Source organism: Ursus arctos, unplaced genomic scaffold (genome assembly GCF_023065955.2).
Source record: "Ursus arctos isolate Adak ecotype North America unplaced genomic scaffold, UrsArc2.0 scaffold_1, whole genome shotgun sequence".
Classification (NCBI taxonomy): domain Eukaryota; kingdom Metazoa; phylum Chordata; class Mammalia; order Carnivora; family Ursidae; genus Ursus; species Ursus arctos.
The window spans coordinates 51,384,922-51,406,442 of NW_026622763.1; the positions used below are offsets into that span (position 1 = coordinate 51,384,922).

A 21,521-nucleotide genomic window follows, 5' to 3' on the forward strand; every position below is an offset into this window, starting at 1 on the left:
GCATTCAAAGTGATATTCTAATTTTCGTTGTTCATTTGTCTCATGAGAATCCAGTGTAAATCATATAATGGAAAAGTGACATTTTAAGTAAGAAAAAAAGTATCCTAGTTATATTGAAGTTCTTGAAATGGAACTACCTGTCACCTTTAATATCTTTAATTTAGTATCTTTAATATCTATATTTTTTATTCTTTTAAACAGTTCGTTTTCCTGAAGATCTTGAGAATGACATTAGAACTTTCTTTCCTGAATATACCCATCAACTGTTTGGGGATGAGTAAGTAACTTTGCTAAATTAGTGTGGCCAAAAGAAAATTTTTTTTTTAAGGTCTAGAAACCAGACTTTATTTTCTTTGCTGTTTTTTATGTAATTTATTTTAAAAATACGTTAGAATGGCATTTTTGACATTGAGACACCAGTTTATTGTATAATACCTATCACGTAGTGCTGTGGATGCATTATCTCATTTAACTCTCACAACCGTCTTAGCAGCGGTATTATGATTCATTACATTGTACGTTGGTAGAGTTGAACAGCTGCTTAAGGACATGAGGATGACCAAAGTTCAGATTCAGGCAATCTGTCTATAAAGCCCATATTCATAACTACTACTCTTTTCTTCCTGCTCCTTTTCTATACTGCTCTTAGTAGAGAATATGTTCTCCTGAAGCTAGAGAGCTCAAGTTGTTCTTCTATGACAAGTAAATAAGCAGTTTAGAGAAATTTCTTTTTTCTTTTTAAAAGCTTTTATTTATTAGAGAGAGAGAGCAGGAGCAGGGGAAGCTGCAGGCAGAGGGAGAGGGAGAAGCAGGCCCCCCGCGGAGCAGGGAGCCTGATGTGGGGCTCAATCCCAGGACCCCAGGATCATGACCTGAGGCTAAGGCAGATGCTTAACTGACTGAGCCATCCAGGCACCCTGAGAAATTTATTTTTAAAAGCAACATTAAAGATATGTCCTGGGATATTCAGCACAATTCCTTGATTTCCTATAGCTTCATTACATTATCAGAATAGTCAGTTACCATTTTTTTTAAACTTTTGATTTTGAAAAAAACCTTACTTGCAGAAAGTTATAAGAATGGTACTCTGTGATGGGCACTTGATGTAAGCACTACGTGTTATATGCAGCTGATGAATCACTAAACTGTACCTCTGAAACTAATACTACACTATATGTTAATTAACTGATTCAAAGAAAAAATAGAATAGTACTCTGTATATCCTTTATTTAGATTCATCAGTTGTTAACATTTAGTTCTATTTGTTTTAATTATTCTCTCCTATAGATATATATTGGTATGTTGTTGAACCATTTGAGAGTTGTTTGCAGATATATCTTGATCCCTTACTCCCAAATTCTTCAGTATGTATTTCCTAAAAACAAGGACAGTAACCATATAATTATCAAAATTCAGGAAATTTAACACTGCTGTGGTACTCTTTTCTAAGATATAGTCCACATTTCAAATTTTGCCAGTTGGTTTCCAATACTTTTAAAACAATTTTCCTCATTCTGGATCCAATGTAGAGTCACATATTACATTTATTTTTTTCATTTTTATTATTTTTAAAGATTTTATTTATTTATTTGACAGAGAGTACAAGCAGGGGGAGCAGCAGGGAGAGGGAGAAGCAGCCTCCCACTGAGCAGAGAGCCTGATGTGGGGCTCGATCCCAGGACCGTGGGATCATGACCTGAGTCAAAGGCAGACGCTTAACCAACTGAGCCACCCAGACGCCCCACATATTGAATTTAGTTATCTCTTTGGTCTCCTTTAATCTGAAACAGTTATTCAGCCTTTCTTTGTTTTTCCTGACATGGACATTTTTGTGGGATATAGGCTAGTTTTATAAACCTTCATTTTGCATTAGTTTGTTTCTTCATGATTAAATTCAGATAATGTACATTTTTTGTAGTACCATAAGAGAGGTTGTATGTGTCCATCTCAGGCTGTCACAGTCAGAAAGTCCATGATGTCAGTTTGTTCCATTGTTTGTTGAGTCACTTAGTTTAGAGGTGTCTGTCATCTTTCTCCACTATAAGGTTTTTTCCTTTATTATGTAATCTGTGGGGAAGATACTCTAAGACTGAAAAGATCCTGTTTCCCATCAGACTTTCACCCAGTACTTTTAAATCCATTGATGATTCTTTCTTGAATCTTTTACAGATTGTACAATGGTGATTTTCTAACTCTGTCATATCATCTGCATTTATTAGTTGGCATTCTATAGGGAAGAACTTCTTTTTTTCCCCTTATGTATTTCTTTGTTTATATCAGAATAGATTCAAAGACTCTTGTAATCCAAGGGCTCATAATCCATTAGTGTTATTAATTATGATGCTCAAATTATCCCATTTTAAACCAGTTTTTGAATCCTTTTGCTATATCATCATCATTTAGGGGATACTTTCGGATACAATAAGATGTTCAGGATTCATCTTATACTTTTTCTATTAGTTCTGGAGTTGGACATTTTCCCAAGGAAGCCTGCTTTGTTGTAGTAGGAAAGGGTGTTTTGACATAGTTGACATTTAAAATATTGCCCTTTGTGGCTATTTTACCTACGTGTTATTTCAGCATTGTTCACATATTTATTTAATGTGTTTTGAAATTGACAAATGTCTCTCCGTGGAACAAATTTTCTCAGAATTTTTCATTATTAATGTATCAGATTGGGCATTTTATGTGCTTCTAAATTTTAATAATTGTATTTTATTATATATTGATTCATGCCAAAATTTGAACCTTTTCTATTTCAACCAGGTTTTATTTTATTATAAAGATAAGAACATTTTCTTTTGGGATTTCTATCGTTAAGGAGCTATTTGTTTTATTCCTTTCCTCTTCCTGCTATTTAAAATCTCTTCCTTAGGTGCATAGAAACTAGTCTTACAGATAATGCTTCTCAATGGTATTTCGTACATTCATTCTGTTTTGAATGTCATTAAAAAAGCTTGCATACTCCTCTTCTAAAGTAGACAGATGACAGTCATATAATCATAACCCTGTATCTTATGAGTCAGGTATGACATTGGTCTTGACCCTACTTATCATTGCCACTCCTTTTTATGCACATAACTTTCAGAGTCCTGAAACGGACACTGCTTGTGTTTTATTTTGGTAGTTTAGACAGAAATCTGGAAATGACACTGCTTTCAGGCACTCTTCTTCAGAATTCACTTTAAAAGAAATGCTTTATTGAGATGTAATTTACCATATAATTCATCTATTTAAAGTATACAATTCAGTGATTTTTAGTATATTGTTTTGTGCATTCATCACAATCAATTTTAGAATATTGTCATTCCCATCAAAATTCCTAACCAGTTAGGAGTCATTCTCTTTTTCCTCCCTTACTCTCCTCAGTTCTAGCAGTCATTAATCCGCTTTCTGTCTCTATAGCTTTACCTATTCTGGGTATTTTAGATTCACATTTTGGAAGACTCTTTTTAAGCCAGAGAAGAGAATATGCAGGCAGAGGTGGATTGCAGGGAGCAGGGCTGGAAAAATAACAGCAGCTCCAGATCTGCTTTCTCAGTTCATAGGGTGATGTAATTAGACAGGTGCTTTTACCACTTTCAGCAACTCTGGATGTTGATGATGGAAGCAAGTGGTAAACTGGAGGAAAGACTGGGCCAAAGCTATATCTTAGCTGCTTGCCTAGCAAGATACCAGTTTAATGCCACTTGTGTCTGATTTGAAATGCCTTCTGGTACTAGTAGCCACAATGATATATTATATTTACTTGTATAATACGCTGGTCAACATTATAAGCAGTTCATAGGTATTAACTTGCTCATTCAACTCAAACAATGTCCCTGAGGTAAGTGCTATTATTCTGTTGTTTTATTTTTTTATTTTTTAAAGATTTTATTTCTGTGTAATCTCTCCACCCAAAGTGGGACTTGAACTCACAACCTTGAGATCAAGATTCACATGCTCTACCAGCTGAGCCAGCCAGGCGCCCCTCTCTTATTTTATAAATGAGGAAGGCTGAGGCACAGTTTAGTTACAAGTATTTATTTCTTTTTAAAGTAGGTAGGGTTTAAAATCATAAAGTTAAACTTCTTTATACGTAGGACTAATACTTTGTAATGACTTTGCAAAGAGTCTTTCTGGGGTCTCAGATTACTGATATTTTTTTTCTTTTCAGTGAAACCGCTTTTGGTTACAAGGGTCTGAAGATCCTGTTATATTATATTGCTGGTAGCCTGTCAACAATGTTCCGTGTTGAATATGCATCTAAAGTTGATGAGAATTTTGACTGTGTAGAGGTAAGAACAATAATAAATTTATCTTTAACTCTGCTTTCCATTTGAGTATAAAACAGGTTTTAAAATTAAAAGGCTTGAGGGAGGAGAGGATCTGTTATATAGTAACTTTAATACCACATGTCGTCTTTAGTTATGGAGGTGGTTGTCTGTCACTGCAGTTAACCTTTGATCATGATCCTTAGCCTGATCTGTTTCCTGAGTGAACCTTCTCTAAAAACTGTTTATGATCAGAGTTGTATTTCGTTTACCAACTTTTGTTTTTTTATTATGAACATGAAAATTACCTCATTTCCCAGAAGTTAAATAAGACTTTAGCAATTTAGCAATAGCTAAGTTTTCTACTTCACATAGAATTTGCCTGTTTAAATTTCTCTTGCTGCATTTCTGATCCCACAGATTTTGCTAATATATTTCCGTAAGAACATGGACAGTTAAGCTGATGACATAAAACTCTTTGAAACAAATGAACCAAAAGAGGGTGAAGGCAGAGAGAGGCATTAAAGAGTATGCATCTGGGGCAGGCTGAATTATGGCCCCTCACGAAGCAGAGGCATATCGATGTGACCACAAGCCAAGGAATGCTGGTAGCCACCAGAATTAGAAGAATCAAGGAACAGACACCACTGGAGCCTCTGGAGGGAGTGTATCCCTGTTGATACTTTGATTTTAGCTCAGTGATGTTGATTTTAGACTTTGCCTCTAGGTTGTGAGAGAATAAGTCTCTGTTGTTTTAAGCCTCCAAGTTTGTGGTAGTTTGTTACAGCAGCCATAGAAACTAATACAGATTTTCATACCAGGAAGTGGGGTGCTGCTGTAACAAATAACTAAAACTGTAGAAATGTTTTTGGAAATGGGTAATGCATAGAAACTAGAAGAATTTTGAGGCACATGATAGAAAAAGCATAGACTCCTTTGTATAGATGGTTAGTAGAAATACAGACTTTAAAGGCACTTCTGGTGAGGGCTCAGAATAAAGTTGGGAGCATGGGAGAGAAAACCTGTATCATCTTAGAGAATAATGTACCATCATAAACAGTATGTTGGTAGAAATAGGCATGTTGAAGGAGTCAGAGGGAAATGAATATATGATTAGAAAATGAAGGAAAGGAGATATTTGATATACAGTGCCAGAAAGCCTAGCTGAATTGTGTCCTACAATTATATAGAAAGGAGAAAATGTAAGCAGTGAAGTTGGATATTTAGCTGAGGAGATTTCCAAATGAAGTATTGAAGTTGTGGCCTGTTTTTTTTTTTTTTTTTTTGTGGCTTATAGTAAATGTGAGAGGAAAGGGAAAGATTGTGGGAAAAACTGTAAAGCAAAAAAGATCCAGGACTCGATGATTTGGGAGATAGACTGGGATCAGTCTATCCAGGTTGCAGAAGACACTGAAATTAGGAGATTCATTGTCAGGAAAGTGTGCTTTGGAGAGAAAGCCCAGAGCATGGCTAGATAACCTTTTGCTCTTTCTGAAGAGATGACACACATGACTTATGGATCTCCTCAGTAATCTCAGCAAAAACCAGGAATAGAGATTGAATAGAGATCAAGTCCCTTGTAGGACTATCTTACCTAATGTTGTAAACCCTCATGGCAGACACAGGTGACCTAGAAGGGTTTTGAGAATGTTATATCAGCAGAAACACTGCCAGTTTGGACTGATAGGTTGAGGAAAGGCTAATGAACTTCCAAAAATTCTATAGGTAGGAAACAGGCTGATAGCACTACTCAGCTACAAATATATGCTTCCTTTCAAGAAAAAGGATGATGGCCCAGAAGGTAGAGCTGCAGGGCACAGTATTCCCAGGTCTTGAACTCTTCTGGATTTCGAAATTGCCTGGTACCAGTGACTCCTTTCTTTCTACCATTTTTCTCCCCTTTGGATAGGAAACTACATAACTTATCCTGTGCCTGTCCCCCTTCTGTATTTTAGAAGTGGTAACTTGTTTTCTAGTTTTACGGGTGGAAAGGAATTTTGTCTCCTGTTGTATCATACCCAGAGTCTGTTTGAATAGCTTAGATAATGACATTTTGGACTTGAGTTGATGATGGAGTAGTTGAAACTTTTGGGGATGTTGGGATGGGGTGAGTGTAATTTTGCATGTTGGGTGGGGTGAGTTAATTTTGCATGTTTGGGATGGACATGAATCTCTGAGGGACCTTAAGAAAATTATATGTTTTGGAGTTGTTCTGTTTCTGGACATCCCTATTTAAAGGCATTGAAACTTTTTTTTTAAGGTTTTATTTCAATTCCAGTTAACATACAGTGTAATATTAGTTTACACTGTATAACATAGTGAGTGATTCAGTAATGCCATACATACATCACCCAGTGCTCATCACAGCAAGTATACTCCTTAATCCCCATCACCTATTACCCATCCCCCCACCCACCTCCCTTCAGGGCATTGAAACTTTTCATCAAGAATTACTTCTGGGGGGGCGCCTGGGTGGCACAGCGGTTAAGCCTCTGCCTTCGGCTCAGGGCTTGATCCCGGTGTCATGGGATCGAGCCCCACATCAGGCTCCTCTGCTGTGAGCCTGCTTCTTCCTCTCCCACTCCCCCTGCTTGTGTTCCCTCTCTCGCTGGCTGTCTCTCTCTCTGTCAAATAAATAAATAAAATCTTTAAAAAAAAAAAAAAAAAAGAATTACTTCTGGGGCGCCTGGGTGGCTCAGTCAAGCATCTGCCTTCGGCTCAGGTCATGATTCCAGGGTCCTGGGATCAAGCTCCGCATCCGCTCCCTCCTCATCGGGGAGCCTGCTTCTCCCTCTCCCTCTGCCTGCCACTACCCTGCTGTGTGCGCTCTCTCTCTGTATCGAATAAATAAATAAAATCTTAAAAAAAAAAAAAGAATTACTTCAGAGTTGATTTTTTTTTTAATGAAATGCCATTTTTGTCGCCGAATCACATTTATAAAATTGGAAATTGCATTCTTAGAGTAAAATTTCTTGTCATTTGATTTGAAAATCCAGGAAGTTTTGATCGATGATGACCACTGGTGGCGTATGAGTCATGTACGATGAAAATCCAGGAAGTTTTATCTCATCAGATATATCATATTGATAATACTGTGCTTCACATAACTAGGCAAAGGTTTTATGTATTACTGCATACTGGATATCATAACTTTCTTCTGTACAAGTAGCAATTTCTAACGCATTAACAATTAAACCAACTTTTTCAAGGCTTTACACTGACTTTAAACTTCTGACTTAAATCTTTTGCCAATCTCATACCCCATCTTTTTTTTTCTAAAACTTCTCATGACTTGGGACTGGTTGATTAGTTTCTTGTTTTTGTTTTTAATTTTGTTTCATTGTTAAGGACTTACCCAAGTTCATACAATGCTAGATAATCTGCATTAAAAGAAAGTGGAGTTTTTTTTCCTTATCATGTTTCTTATTAGATTGCTAAATTCTTAAGCCTAGCTAGATACTCTTATTAAAAATGCAGTAGTTTTCCTTGCGTGGTACAAAATTCACTGTTGTTTGAAGGTTTTGGTGTCCTTTTTTTTTTTTTTTAAGTTCCAGCTGATAGTGCTGAATTGATTTCTTCCAAAGGAACTATTGACTTAGTTATTGGTAAATCTTTCAAATACTATTTGCAGCAAAAATAGCTATGTATTTGCATTGACTTCTAATTGCTCCGTTCTTGAAAACCAGGTTTTTCCATTTAGAAGTACTGTGTTAGGAGTAAGGAATCAATCTTTTATAATGTCTTCTTGTAGGATTATTTGCTTCATGATCGAAGATCATTTATTTTAATTACATGTTCAAGCAAAGACTTTTTTTCCCCTTATGAAAAAAGAATGGATAGTGGGTGTGGGTGGAATGAGCTTGCCTCTTCTATCTCAGTTTGCTTTGAGAATGTTCATTCCGCAGTGCCTCTGTGTTCTTGATGCCAGGGAAAGAGTGGCAAGAAAACAAAATCATTCCTCTCGTGGAGCTTATATTCTAGCTAGGAGGAACAGTCAATAAACAAATAGTAAGTAGTGTTAAGAAGAAACATTTTGCTGGTTACTGAATGAAGAGGAGCCATTGTAATGATGTAATAACCTGAGAAGAGCCTAGTAACAAGGACCCTGAAATGAGAACACTCAGAAATATCACTGTTGTTAAGTGATTGTGGTAGTGGCGAGAAGGGTAGGAAATGCTTGAATGGGTTGGCAAAATTAGATCTTGTCAGGTAAGAATAGTTGATAGCCTTTAGAGGTTTTAAGTAGGTAAATGTCATATGGTATGACTTATATTTTTAAAAGATCTTCTGGACTGGGGCGCCTGGGTGGCACAGCGGTTAAGCGTCTGCCTTCGGCTCAGGGCATGATCCCGGCGTTCTGGGATCGAGCCCCACATCAGGCTCCTCTGCTGTGAGCCTGCTTCTTCCTCTCCTACTTCCCCTGCTTGTGTTCCCTCTCTCGCTGGCTGTCTCTATCTCTGTCAAATAAATAAATAAAATCTTTAAAAAAAAAAAAAAGATTTTTTGGACTGCTGCAGAGAACACACTGCAGGGGGAAAGAGTAAAAGAAGGGAGACCAGAACATTGCAGTGTTATAGGCAACACTACATTTAGTTGTCTGATTGAGGATATATTTTGAGGGTAGAGCCAGTAGGATTTATTTTTGAATTAAATATAATGATACAAAAAAGAGAAACAAGGAGGACTCTATTGCTTAACCTTAATAATAGTACTATTAACTGAGATAGGAAGAATTAGAGAAGTAGGTCTAAATATGAAAAAAAAAATCAAGATTTTTGTTTTAGATGTGTTATGTGTGAGACTATTTTATATCATATTTGAGTTTTCACAGGCTATACTATGTAGTACTATTTTTATGTATGAAAAATACACTCTTTTGGTGAGGTGGTCAGAAACCACAGCTCATCAGCTTAGAAGTTAATTTGCTTATTAGAATTGTGCCATTATGTTAATCTTTCATCATGCATTTTTCTTTTCCAAGCTGAGTTCTCCAGTTGCATGTAAAAGTTTTTAGTCACAATTAAGATGCTTGTAAAACATCTCCACTAGCCATCATCTTTAAAGGCAACATAATTATTCTGAATTTTACTACAATAAACTTGATTATTTAGACACTGTTGGTTTGTTCCTCTAATGGTTGTCTCTGACCTTTGCTTTTATCAGTACCTCCTGACCTCTCTCTCTTTTTTTAATTGAAGTGTAATGGACATACAGTATCCTGTTAGTTTCAGGTATACATTATAGTGATTTCATTTTTTTTGTTTTTTAAGTATTTTTATACATTATGAAATGATCCCCATGGCAAGTCCAGTTACCATCTGTCATCATACAAAGTTATTACAATATTATTGCCTACATTCCCTGTACTATATGTGACATCCCCATGACTGTTTTATAACTGGAATTTTGTACATCTTAATTCCTTTCATCTATTTGCCCACCCTCCTCAACTGCCACCCCCATCCCCCTGTCCAGTAACCAACAGTTTGTTACCTGTATCTGTGAATCTGTTTCTGTTTTGCCTTGTTTATTCACTTGTTTTGTTTTTTAGATTTCACGTAGCATAATACCCTGTAGGTCCATTGGGTTGTTGCAAATGGCAAGATTTCATTTTCTTTATGACTGATATTCTGTTGTTTGTATGTGTGTGTGTATGTGTATATATGTATTTATATATATCCTATCTTTATCCATTTATCTATGATGGACACTTAAGGTTGTTTCCAAATCTTGCCTATTGTAAATAATGCTGCAGTGAACACAGGGATGCATGTATCTCTTCAAATTGGTGTTTTCATTTTCTTCCAATGCATATCCAGAAGTAGAATTGCTAGATTGTATAGTAGTTCTGTCTTTAATTTTTTGAAGAACCTTCATACTGTTTTCCACAGTGGCTGCATCAATTACATTCCCAACAACAGTGTATGAGTGTTCTCCACTTTTCTCTGCTTTTTAGTATGACGCGATCCCATTTGTTTATTTTAGCTTTTGTTGCCCTTGCCTGAGGAGACTAGTCTGAAAAAATATTGCTAAGACCAGTGTTAAAGCGCTTATTGCCTATGTTTTCTTCTAGGAGTTTATGGTTTCAAGCCTCACATTCAATTCTTTAATCCATTTTGAATTTATTTTTGCATATATGATGTATAGGAGGGGTCCAGTTTCATTCTTTTGCATGTGGCTGTCCAGTTTTCGTAATGCTATTTATTGGAGAGACTGTCTTCCCCATTGTTTATTCTTGCCTCCTTTGTCATCAATTATATTGACTCTATCTATCTATCTATCTATCTATCTATATGGGTTATTGCTAGGCATTCTATTCTGTTGCATTGATCTCTGTGTTTGTTTCTGTGCCAGTACCATACTGTTTCGATTACTATAGCTTTGTAGTGCACTATAGTGTGAAATCAGGGAGTGTGGTATCTCCAGCTTTGTTGTTCTTTCTCAGGATTGCTTTGGCTATTCAGGATCTTTTGTGGTTCCATACGAATTTTAGGATTCTTTGTTCTAGTTCTGTGAAAAATGCCATTTGTATTTTGATGGAAGGTGCATTGAATCTGTAGATTGCTTTGAGTAGTACAAACATTTTAATAATATTAATTCTTCTAAACCATGAGTATAGTGTGTCTTCCCATTTATTTGTGTTGTCTTCAGTTTCTTTCATCTTACACTTTTCAGAGCCTCCTGCTTTTTTCTCTAAAGGTAATTTAATTGCCTTTTAGTGTAAGAGTTTATGACTAAGATTGTTCAGTCTTGATAATTGCTAGCATTTCTGGGAAAAGGTTTGGCAGAGGAAGTTGAAATACATGGGTACAGTTTGTATTATCTGTGAACTTCAATCATCTATTTTATCCTTGTCTCCCACTAATATGGATTGAATTTGAGAGTAGATGAGAGCAGATTTTTTAAATTTTCTGGATTCTTTAGCCTTTTGTAGAAAACCCTGTGTACTTACAAAAATTTAATCTTGAGGAAATGAAAAAATAATCTTTGGTAGACTAATAATATTTCACTATGCGTTTTTTGATAATTACCTACCTACTTAACATGGCTTTTTTAATCACTATTTCAAAAATAACTCACCATAGACAAATTTACACAAATGGTAGTGTTTAGAAAAAGATACTAAAGATGTAATTTGGTTTTCAAATATGGATAAATACAAATAAAGTGTAAACATATTTATATCAGCAGACTACCAGTTACTTTCAGGTGCATTGCTTTATGTAGTGATGAGGAAAAGCAAAAATTGTTTCATGGGAACATCACATGTGTAACAAAGTATAGAACATTGGAAGTTGAAATGACCATAGTGAAAGAGTATACAGTCTAAAACATTTCATCATGACTCACCTAAGAACTAAATAGAATAGTTACCATTAATACTTCCTTTTTTTAAAAAGCTATTGCTAAATGTTTGGAAAACATTCGTAAGGCATTTCTTTATTAAATAGATCAGGTTGTATTCTGGATTCTTGATCTATTCAGCTTAATTTTTTTTTTTTTAAGATTTTATTTATTTATTTGACAGAGAGAGAGACAGCCAGCGAGAGAGGGAACACAAGCAGGGGGAGTGGGAGAAGAAGAAGCAGGCTCATAGTGGAGGAGCCTGATGTGGGGCTCGATCCCACAACGCCGGGATCACGCCCTGAGCCGAAGGCAGACGCTTAACTGCTGTGCCACCCAGGCGCCCCTAATTTTTTTTTTTTAACACAGGTTTTTAAAAAAATTTTTTAAAAGTAGGCTCCATGTCCAGTGTGGAGCCCAATGCAGGGCTTGAACTCATGACTCTGAGATCAAGACCCGAGCTGAGATCAAGAGTCAGACGCTTAACCAACTGAACCACTCAAGTGCCCCTTCCTATCTTTTCTATAAGTACATTTTTCCATAAGTTTAATTGAAATTTAAAATAATACCCTTGAATCAGGTAGGGAATTTTTCAGTGGTCTTCAGAAATATAATCTGAACTTTTAGCTACAAGCATTGGAACTAAAAGGCTTCAGTTAATCTTTGATTCAATGTTGAATTTAAAAAAGATGAGATGTGGGGGTGCCTGGCTGGCTCAGTCACTACAGCATGTGACTCTTTTTTTTTTTTTTTTTAAGATTTATTTATTTTAGAGAGCACATGCACATGCTTGCCTGGCAGGGGGAGAGGGGGAGAAACTCAGGCGGACTCCAAGCTGAGCATGGAGCCCGAAGTGGGGCTTGATCCCATGACCCCGAGATCACATTTTGAGCCAAAACCAAGAGTCAGATCCTCAACCGACTGTGCTACCCAGGCGCCTGGAGCATGCAACTCTTGATCTAGGGTTTGTGAGTTCAAGCCCCATCTTGGACTTAGAGCCTACTAAAATAAATAATGAATAAAAATTTTAAAAGTAAAAAAGTTCTTTTTAAAATGGTAAGATGGGTTTTTCTGTAGTGATGATTTTATTATCTGGCCAGTAATCCAGTATGAAAAATGAATATTTAACTGAACTAAATTAGAGGAGTACAGATCTCTACAACCAGTGGTAATAGGATTTTTTTTTTCTTAAAACAGAATCTATTTAATAGGGAAATGCATACATTTTTTCTCTAGTGAAGCAAGATTCTGAATTGTAGGTTTGAAGAGCCCTTTGGTTTTATGTTCTATGTTTTATGTAATATATCTGATACAAATTTTCTCTAACCTATCATGTATAACAGAGTCCTCGTTTTTAAACTTAGCCTTTTATTCTCCTGTAAAAGTTCTTAAAGTAATGTGTAAACATGCCAAGAGCAAAATATTTATTTGAAGATATTTATTACGATATATAGGTATCCTTTGAAGGCTGAAAGCTAACTCTCTTTCAACTTTGTTGAGCTCAGACCTTTGGGTTGCTCTGTCTTCCACCAGAACCGCTACTTGAAACTTAGAGTTTCTAAGAAATCTTTGAAGTACATTCGATGCAAGATATGTGAAGTTATTTGATCATACTTTGCAATGCCTTGTTGAGAAGACAGGATACAGGGAAAGTTTGTTTAGTTGTTGTTGTTGTTGTTGTATTAGTCACCATACAGTACATCACCAGTTCTTGATGCAATGTTCCATGATCAGGGAAAGTTTTTAAAAGTTAAAATTAAATATACTGTGAATGCTCTGAGTATTTTCTTTTAAACTGGTTGATTATAAACCTCTTTATTTAAAAGTAGCGTTTCTTGACTTTTTTTTTTTTTTACCTTGAACTAAAATTATACTACTTTGGGGCGCCTGGGTGGCTCAGTCATTAGCGTTTGCCTTCGGCTCAGGTCATGATCCCAGCGTTCTGGGATCAAGCCCCACATCGGGCTCCCTGCTCAGCAGGAAGCCTGCTTCTCCCTCTCCCACTCTCCCTGCTTGTGTTTCCTCTCTTGCTGCCTCTCTCTCTGTCAAATAAATAGAATCTTTAAAAAAATTAAAATTATACTACTTTCTCCATTGTTACTTTGGATTTCAGTTGCCACACATCAGACCCATTAAGACTATTCCTTATTATTACAGTTCCCTCTTGTAATAATTGAAATTGTATATATTCTATAAAATATGTTTAAGATAGTCTCTTCACATTAGATAGCAGTTTAAACAAAAAATGTCAAATGTAGTTTATTTGGTTTAGAGGGTAAATGAACACGTATTAGAAATAAGCTGTTCGGTAAAATACTGAAGAGCTATATTTTAAATAATAGCTCTTCTTTTTTTTTTATAGCTATAAACAAGTTATGTATAAATGTTGGTGGTACCAGAGCATTGAAAATAAAACTTGTTTGTGATAAACTCTGTCCTTGGTTCTCTATCCTAAAATGTAACTGAATGATAATAAAGTGCTATTCATCTGCAGGTGCATTGCTTCTACTTAGTTAAAAGATGGTTGAAAGGACAGGAATTAGTAGCATGTTGTATTAGCCTTTTGTAGTGTATTTTGTCCTAAGCATCTTAATTTCCCTGTTTTGAATGCTAAGTAGCAAGGGTCTTGGTTTAGAACTAATACCCATCATGCATGTAAACGGTATGAAAGAGCTGCTTAGTAAGTTAACACAAAGTGTTCTTGTGTCAGTCCTTGTGGAAATAGATACAATACAAACATTACAGCTGAACTCACGGCAAACTCCATTAAGTAAAAACCTGGCCTCATTGTTCAGGAAAAAGTTTGAATAGAATGCAAGCTCATTTTGTTGAATGTAATGTCAGGCTTTTAGGGACTGTATTGAGGGATAAGGTTTTGTTAAGTTGAGACCAATTCATTAAGTTTTATTGCCTGGTGAGAAGCAGTAATACTTTATTGTAAGACTTCATCAAATATTCATGGTTAAAGAGAAGTAGTAAATGTATTCAATCAAGTGGTCTTTTGGGGTTTTGAAAGGGATTATGAAGTCTGCTCAGCTGATAGTTTTAACATTCATTGAGGTTGTTTAACAAGGGTAATTTTAGTCTCTGAGTTTAATTTTGTTGTCCAGGCTTGTCTCTTTTTACTGTCACAAATCCAAGTCTATAAAAATTGTGTCACATTATAGGGATGAGTGGATAATATATCCATTCATGTAAATTATGTATGTCCTAAGTGGGTATATTTTTTAAATTGTCATGTTAATACTGAGTTTAATGTATGAAGGAGTTATGACCTGTCTGTTTGTTCATTGTGAGTTTGCTATTCATTTGGTCAGACTACAACCTCACCTTACTGCTGCTTGTGATCTTTTCATGTCTTGGATAATATGGTCTCCTTGACATACATAAAATAATAAGCAGCCTTTTGTTTGGGCCAGTTCAAATTGTCCTGAAGGGATAAAGTCAGCATTTTTTAGATGATGTTAGAAATTTCAGTAGCGTTGCCCTCATTCTTATACTTGATTTCAGGCTACCTGTCTCTTCTTTTTTATTTCTGTATTATACTTATGCTCATCTCAGATTTGGGTGATAGTCTCTTGTGCACACAAAACTCATCCTTTTCCAGTTCTCCCTGTCTTTACTTCTTTAATTGTGAACTGCAGTTTTGTGATTTTTGTGAGTTTTGTCCATTTCAAAGAAATTAAGCATATTCAACTAAAAGTCAAATTTGTTATTAATTTTTTCATACGTCTTTTAACCTCTATTCTTTAGGCAGATGACGTTGAGGGCAAAATTAGACAAATCATCCCACCTGGATTTTGTACAAACACGAATGATTTTCTCTCTTTGCTGGAAAAAGAAGTTGATTTCAAGCCATTTGGAACCTTACTCCATACATATTCTGTTCTCAGTCCAACAGGAGGGGAAAACTTTACCTTTCAGATATACAAGGTAAAGATAAATTTGAATATTTCTTGGGTAAAAGTGCTCCATTTGCCTGAAACCTATATGCTGTTTTGTTGTGTTATTTTCAGTGACTCATTTCTAGCTTCAGGAAACAAGTTTCTATCAGCATTAAAAACAAAGATCTATTTTGTATGTGTGTCTGTGTACACATCTTAATCTGAGACTTCTAAACATTTTCCCACAGGATAGTTTTGTGTTCTACAGACTTTCACTTACCTCTGTGATGAGTTTCACCTGACTTTTCCTGGCTTTTTCCCTAGGCTGACATGACATGTAGAGGCTTTCGAGAATATCATGAAAGGCTTCAGACCTTTTTGATGTGGTTTATTGAAACTGCTAGCTTTATTGACGTGGATGATGAAAGATGGCACTACTTTCTAGTGTAAGTACAGTTCTAAAGCAACAGTAGACCTTATTACCTCCACAAAGCCAGCATTTTAATTGTGGCGGCCCAATTATTGGGACAGTATAATGATATTTTTCCCAGGAAAGAAAAACTATTGTTTATGAGGCTTGAGTTTTCCTTCATTATGCTTTCGGAGACCTTGAGAATAGAGCTGAATTAAATGCTGTTGTCCGTTAGGACCCTGAATGTAGGCTTAAACAGTAAAATGAGCTTTGCCTGTGTTTTCTTTTACTTGCCACCTATTCATCTTTATAATAGGCAAGTGCACTGAAGTGATGTAAAGAGGTCTGATTTATCCAAGTTGCTGCACACCAATTAAGTGAATTGTACATTCAGAACATAGCAGGTGTACCCATTGGGCCCTCACAGAGTAGCTTGCTGACACTGAAAATTCAGTCAGAGAATGGAAAAGAAAATGGACACTGCATGGGAGCGCGACTGTAATTGACCTGCTTGGCTTTCTGTTTTATCTGCAGATTTGAGAAGTATAATAAGGATGGAGCTACGCTCTTTGCGACCGTAGGCTACATGACAGTCTATAATTACTATGTGTACCCAGACAAAACCCGGCCACGTGTAAGGTAATTGGCGGTATAACACGTGCCTTGTCTTTTATTTCAGAAGAAGGAACTGCTGAAGTTTCCAATACTTGTTATAATAGTGTTGATTTGTTTAAAAAAAATCACTATTATTCATTGGCTATGTACTGATTTATTTCATTGTTCCCTTTGAAACAGTGTGGAAGATTAAACCAATTTTGAGTATCTCAACAATTTTTTGGTTTCTTGAAGGTCGACTAACTTTAAAATGTTCTTAATACTACAGTGATTTGCAATTTTTAAACGGATCATGTTGTGATATTTTAATTTTACAATCATTTCTTTACTGTAGTCAGATGCTGATACTGACTCCATTTCAAGGTCAAGGCCATGGTGCTCAACTTCTTGAAACAGTTCATAGGTACTACATTGCATCTCCTTCTGTTCTTGATATTACAGGTATGTAAATTTGATTTGTTACTGAAAGAGCCTTTCTAAAGGGTCTCTTTACTGATTAATTTTGGTTTTGTAAAAAATAACTATCCTGTTTTAAATAGTAGCATTCTCTTGGTGTCTTTTTGGAATTGTGTAAAGATGACTTATGGTTACATTTTAAGTTATAAGCCTTTGGTGGGATTGGATTGTATACCCAAGTAAGAAGTGCTTTATGAATTGAACAAATTGAAGATAATGAATTGAATATATATTGGGAGATCGTGGTCAGGCATATGTACTTTGTAAGTGTGATGTCACTTAGTTGTTCAGTTGATTTGGCCAACCATTGCATTGCTCAGAGGCCCTGCTCTAATTTTCATGTAGTGGAAGAATATTCTAAACCTTACTGAGAAAGAAAAACCAAAGCAAATAATTTCTGAATAGAGTACACATTTCTTAAGGCAGGTATTTTTTATTCCTAAAATGCGTTCCTTCACACCAGTAGTTTATAAGGTGAAATGCAGGCCTGTTTATTTTGAAAACATCTTTCATTATGAATTAGCCAGAGAAGAAGTATTATGAATAGGATACTTAGGAGAAGGAGAGAGACGATCCTCTTTTTAAAGTCATCATTAGATGGAGTTACAGATGATAGTATATAAACGTGTGAGCTACCACAGAACAAAGTGGCCCACGGAACATTAATGTTGTCATTTTCTTTCCCCTGAGTAACACCCTTTCAAATTTGTTAACTCAGAAAGTTGCTGATTAAACTAAAAGTAAGCCTTCTTTTTTTTTAATGAAAAATATTATACCAGATATTTATATCCAAATTAGGTATTACATTTTATTCATAACAATTTGAGTACATTTTTGTTTTTAAAATTGCCAGTGCTTAACACACACTAAAATTTTAATTTGTTTAAAAAATGCTGTTTTGGAATTTTATTTTACCACTTTGTTTAAAGACACCAAAAAAAAAAAAGTACTGGATGTGGGACTAACAAGAATATAAGTAGGCTTGTGAAAAAAACAAAAGAATATAAATAGGCTAATAGGCAGATTATTAGCTTTTCATGTAATATAGTGGTTTTGCTTGTCCAGAGTAAATGAGTTTCTCCAAAACAGATTCTGAATTGATCCTATAGATTAATAAAAAACTGGAGGGAAAACATTTTGTTTTTAAAAGGGAGTTCCACGTTTATAGAGTTGAATTATTTTTTCATCTGACTTTCGTGCTACTGTGAAATTAGAAATTTGGGAGATAAAGAAGTAACTTCTTAAGTTGGTTTATATCAAAAGTTACAGATTGTTTAAGTGGCACCTTTACTAGCTAAGTGAAAAATTATAGAAACATAATAAAAATGATGATACTTCTTTTTAACTAAGCTAAAAATTGTTTAGCTTCTGTTTACTTTATAGAGCTTGGACTTGGTGATACACGAAGGGACTTTTTTGGTGATTTTAATCTGGAGACTTAGAGTTCACATAAGTAGTCTTTGTCCATTCTCTAGTGGGTAATGTGCCAGCGGGAGTTGTTTCTGTGAAGCCTCTTAACCATTTTCTTCTGTCTACTCCAACCAATAAAGTCCTTGATACTTAGCACCAATTAGCAGATAAAGAATTTTATTTCTTAAATCTCAGTGAAGAGTCATCAATAGTGGTAGCCTTTATTCATTGCAAACTGACGTCTCCAAAGAGAAAAGGCTAAACATGCTAAAGGACTTCTGAATTTGAAAACTGGATACCAGCTTTTATTTTCAATGTTAACATTTCTCAGCATTATAAATTAATAAAATTCCTTATCAGCTGTTTTCGTGAAGATATTTCTTTTAAATTTCCATACCCAGTCTTTTTAAAAAAGAAAATAACAGGATTTTTCACTTTTGAGTCATTTTAGTTACCTGTTTCTCCATTATTTCGTATATGTATTTCTAACTTTGTGGATCTTTAGCAGGTTCCGGATCTCCCTTTGCAATCCTGAATATTCTTTATACTGAGGTGGCTTTTTTCCTGCTAGACATATAGCCGGATATAGTAATGATTAAAAGTTAACATTGACAGGCCTATGTTACAGGATAGATAGGTGTTTGTGGTGTAATTGCCACTCATTTTCTTTTTTAGCGCCTAATTTTAAAGTAAAATACTGGAAGATGGTTCTTTATATCATGTACATCTTCCTGTTGAGGTTGTCACTATCTTAAGATATAAAGCATTTGAATACACCTAAGTGTGTGACCTTGTAAATTGAATCAATGATTTGTTTCTTCTAGAATTATGAAGAGAATTGCTTTTGGCAATAGAAACTGATCTTGGGCTGGAGTATATATCAATATTACTAATCTATCAGTGTATTAAGAGCTAATTATAAGTGTCTTTTAAATGTGCTTTATAGTACTGGAATGGAATATTTTAGAATAGTATCTATAAGGTTTTTATACATAGGTGGTTTGTGCTATCTCATTTCATTTGATAATGATGCTAATATAGCATGTTAATATGGAGAGGTTTTTACAAAAATAATAGAAGAGCACTTAAGTTGTTATATATATTTGGAAAAAACTCAGTTTTTTATTTTGCATGCCACTATAGATTTACACTCAAGCAAATTTCATCTTTTAAATGTATTGCTTATCTTTGTAGCACGGAAACAAAGGAATTGAAAGGTATCACGAATTATTGAGTATCACTATTTTAAGTTCATTTTCAGTCTGACACTTTTGGTTAATGTACTTAAAGATTGAAATGGTGACTTGGCCCCTTGTATTGTCAGTCTGTAACAGCTTATGTAAAGCTAAATGGAAATTTTTTGCATGTTTTTTTGATTTATGTGAGAATTTCTGATAGGAACGTGGCATGAGTTTTTAGATTTTTCTCAGTTGTAATTCTTTTTTCTAGGATATGTTTTTTCCTAATTTTCTGAGGTCATATAAGTTACTTAAGCTATTACTCATACTAAATTTTATTTTGAATTGATAACACAGATCTTTTTTCTAAATCAGTTTAGAAGAGGTAGACTTGGAAAAATTGACATTGAATAAGCTTGAGCCTCATCTTGTTAGTACTTTAAAAAAAATAAGAGATGCTTCTTTGAGAATTTTTGTCACTTAGAAGAGGTTTAATTAAAGCAACTTTATTGAGTTATGATTTCCATACCATAAAATTCACCCATTTTAAGTGTACAGTTCAGTGAGTTTTAGTGTATCTGCCTAGTTTTGTAGCCATCACCACAGTCCTGTTTTAGAATATTTCTGTCACAGTAAAGAGATCCCACATGCCTATTTGCAGGCAGTCCCTATCCATTTCGAGTTAGTTTTTGTGTGTAAGTTTCTAAAATCATCTTTTTGCATTTGGCTATCCAGTTGACCCAATACCATTTGTTAAAAGGACTGTTTTTCCTCTATTGAATTGCCTTGGTACCTGTGTTGAAAATCAGTTGACCATAAACATAGAGATTTATTTCTAGACTCTAATCATATGTATATGTCTGTCCTTATGCCAGTTTCATACTGTCTTGATTAGGTTACCGTAGCTTTATACTGAGTTGGATATTTTTTTTAATGATAATATGAAGTTTAATATGCCAAATACATACATTGAATTTGTGGAGTGTGGTTTGCCTGGGTGCTATAGAGTAAACCGAAGTTTCTTGAAATAATAGATGAGTAGGGTTAAAAATGGATATTGGTCCTGCCCAGGTGGCTGGGAAATGGGGTAGGAAAAGGCAGAGAGGGGAGGCTTCAGTTAGAGGGGTCTGGCCAGGGACGAGCCATGACCCTCAGGGACTCGAAGTATAGTCTCTGAGTGAGCACCCAGGCAACACAGTCTGGGTCTGATTGTTGCAAACTCATCAGTGGCTGACCCCAGCACAACTTCCCCTTAAGGTGTAATCTACTTGCCAAATGAAAACTTCTTACCCCACCTCCTATGTACTCCCTCTGCCCCCCAGCAGAGGTTCTAAATTCTGAAAACAAAACCATTCCATTGGTTATATAGGAAATATAGCCCTTATCTTTTTGTCTCAAAGATAGCCACTATTCCCTCCCCAGTCCCCCAGCTCTCCTTTCCCCCAAAATGATTTATGTGCTAAGATGATGAAGAGGAGGCCCAGGCCACAGGGGGAGCTTCTAGCTCTGAGGGGCTGCTTCAGTGGCGCCAGAGCATAGAGTGGGCAAGACACAGCAGAGGTCCTGGCAATAGGGCCCAGTTCCTCCCACAGGCCATGCTTACTTATTTAGAGTAAGTGATTGCATTCGTTTTCCTGATAAAAGTTGCATCATCTTTGCTTTCCTTGCTTCTTCTTTCTTCCTGGTGACCTCCTGCACTTCTTTCTGCTCTTTATGGTTGATCTCCAGCCAGGTGAGGTCAACCTTGGCCTGTTCTGTCTTTCCACTGAATGCATTTTAATGTAATGCTCTTTTGCTTTCTCTCGTGTCTTCTTTATCTTTCCTTGAAAGCTCCTTGGCTTGTCCAGATCCATTTCTGTTACCTTTCTGATTATCTGTGCCACCCAGTTGTGGTTCTTGATGTTGATGAGCCCTTTCACACCATTGCTGGTGGTCATCTTCATCATCCTCAGCTTCTCTCCTTGCTTCT

General features: G+C 35.7%; 1 protein-coding gene and 1 pseudogene across 1 annotated transcript in view; both read left to right on the forward strand.

The window, feature by feature from the left end:
- Positions 1-21,521, forward strand: part of HAT1 (histone acetyltransferase 1) — a 60,851-nt gene that overhangs the window by 19,842 nt on the left and 19,488 nt on the right. The window contains exons 3-8 of the mRNA XM_026492561.4: positions 202-277; positions 4,157-4,277; positions 15,351-15,530; positions 15,806-15,927; positions 16,428-16,532; positions 16,843-16,949. Of these exons, the coding sequence (XP_026348346.1) occupies positions 202-277; positions 4,157-4,277; positions 15,351-15,530; positions 15,806-15,927; positions 16,428-16,532; positions 16,843-16,949 (711 nt within the window). The remainder of the gene's footprint in view (positions 1-201; positions 278-4,156; positions 4,278-15,350; positions 15,531-15,805; positions 15,928-16,427; positions 16,533-16,842; positions 16,950-21,521) is intronic.
- On the forward strand, positions 7,256-7,324 carry LOC113250914 (small nucleolar RNA SNORD113/SNORD114 family; annotated as a pseudogene).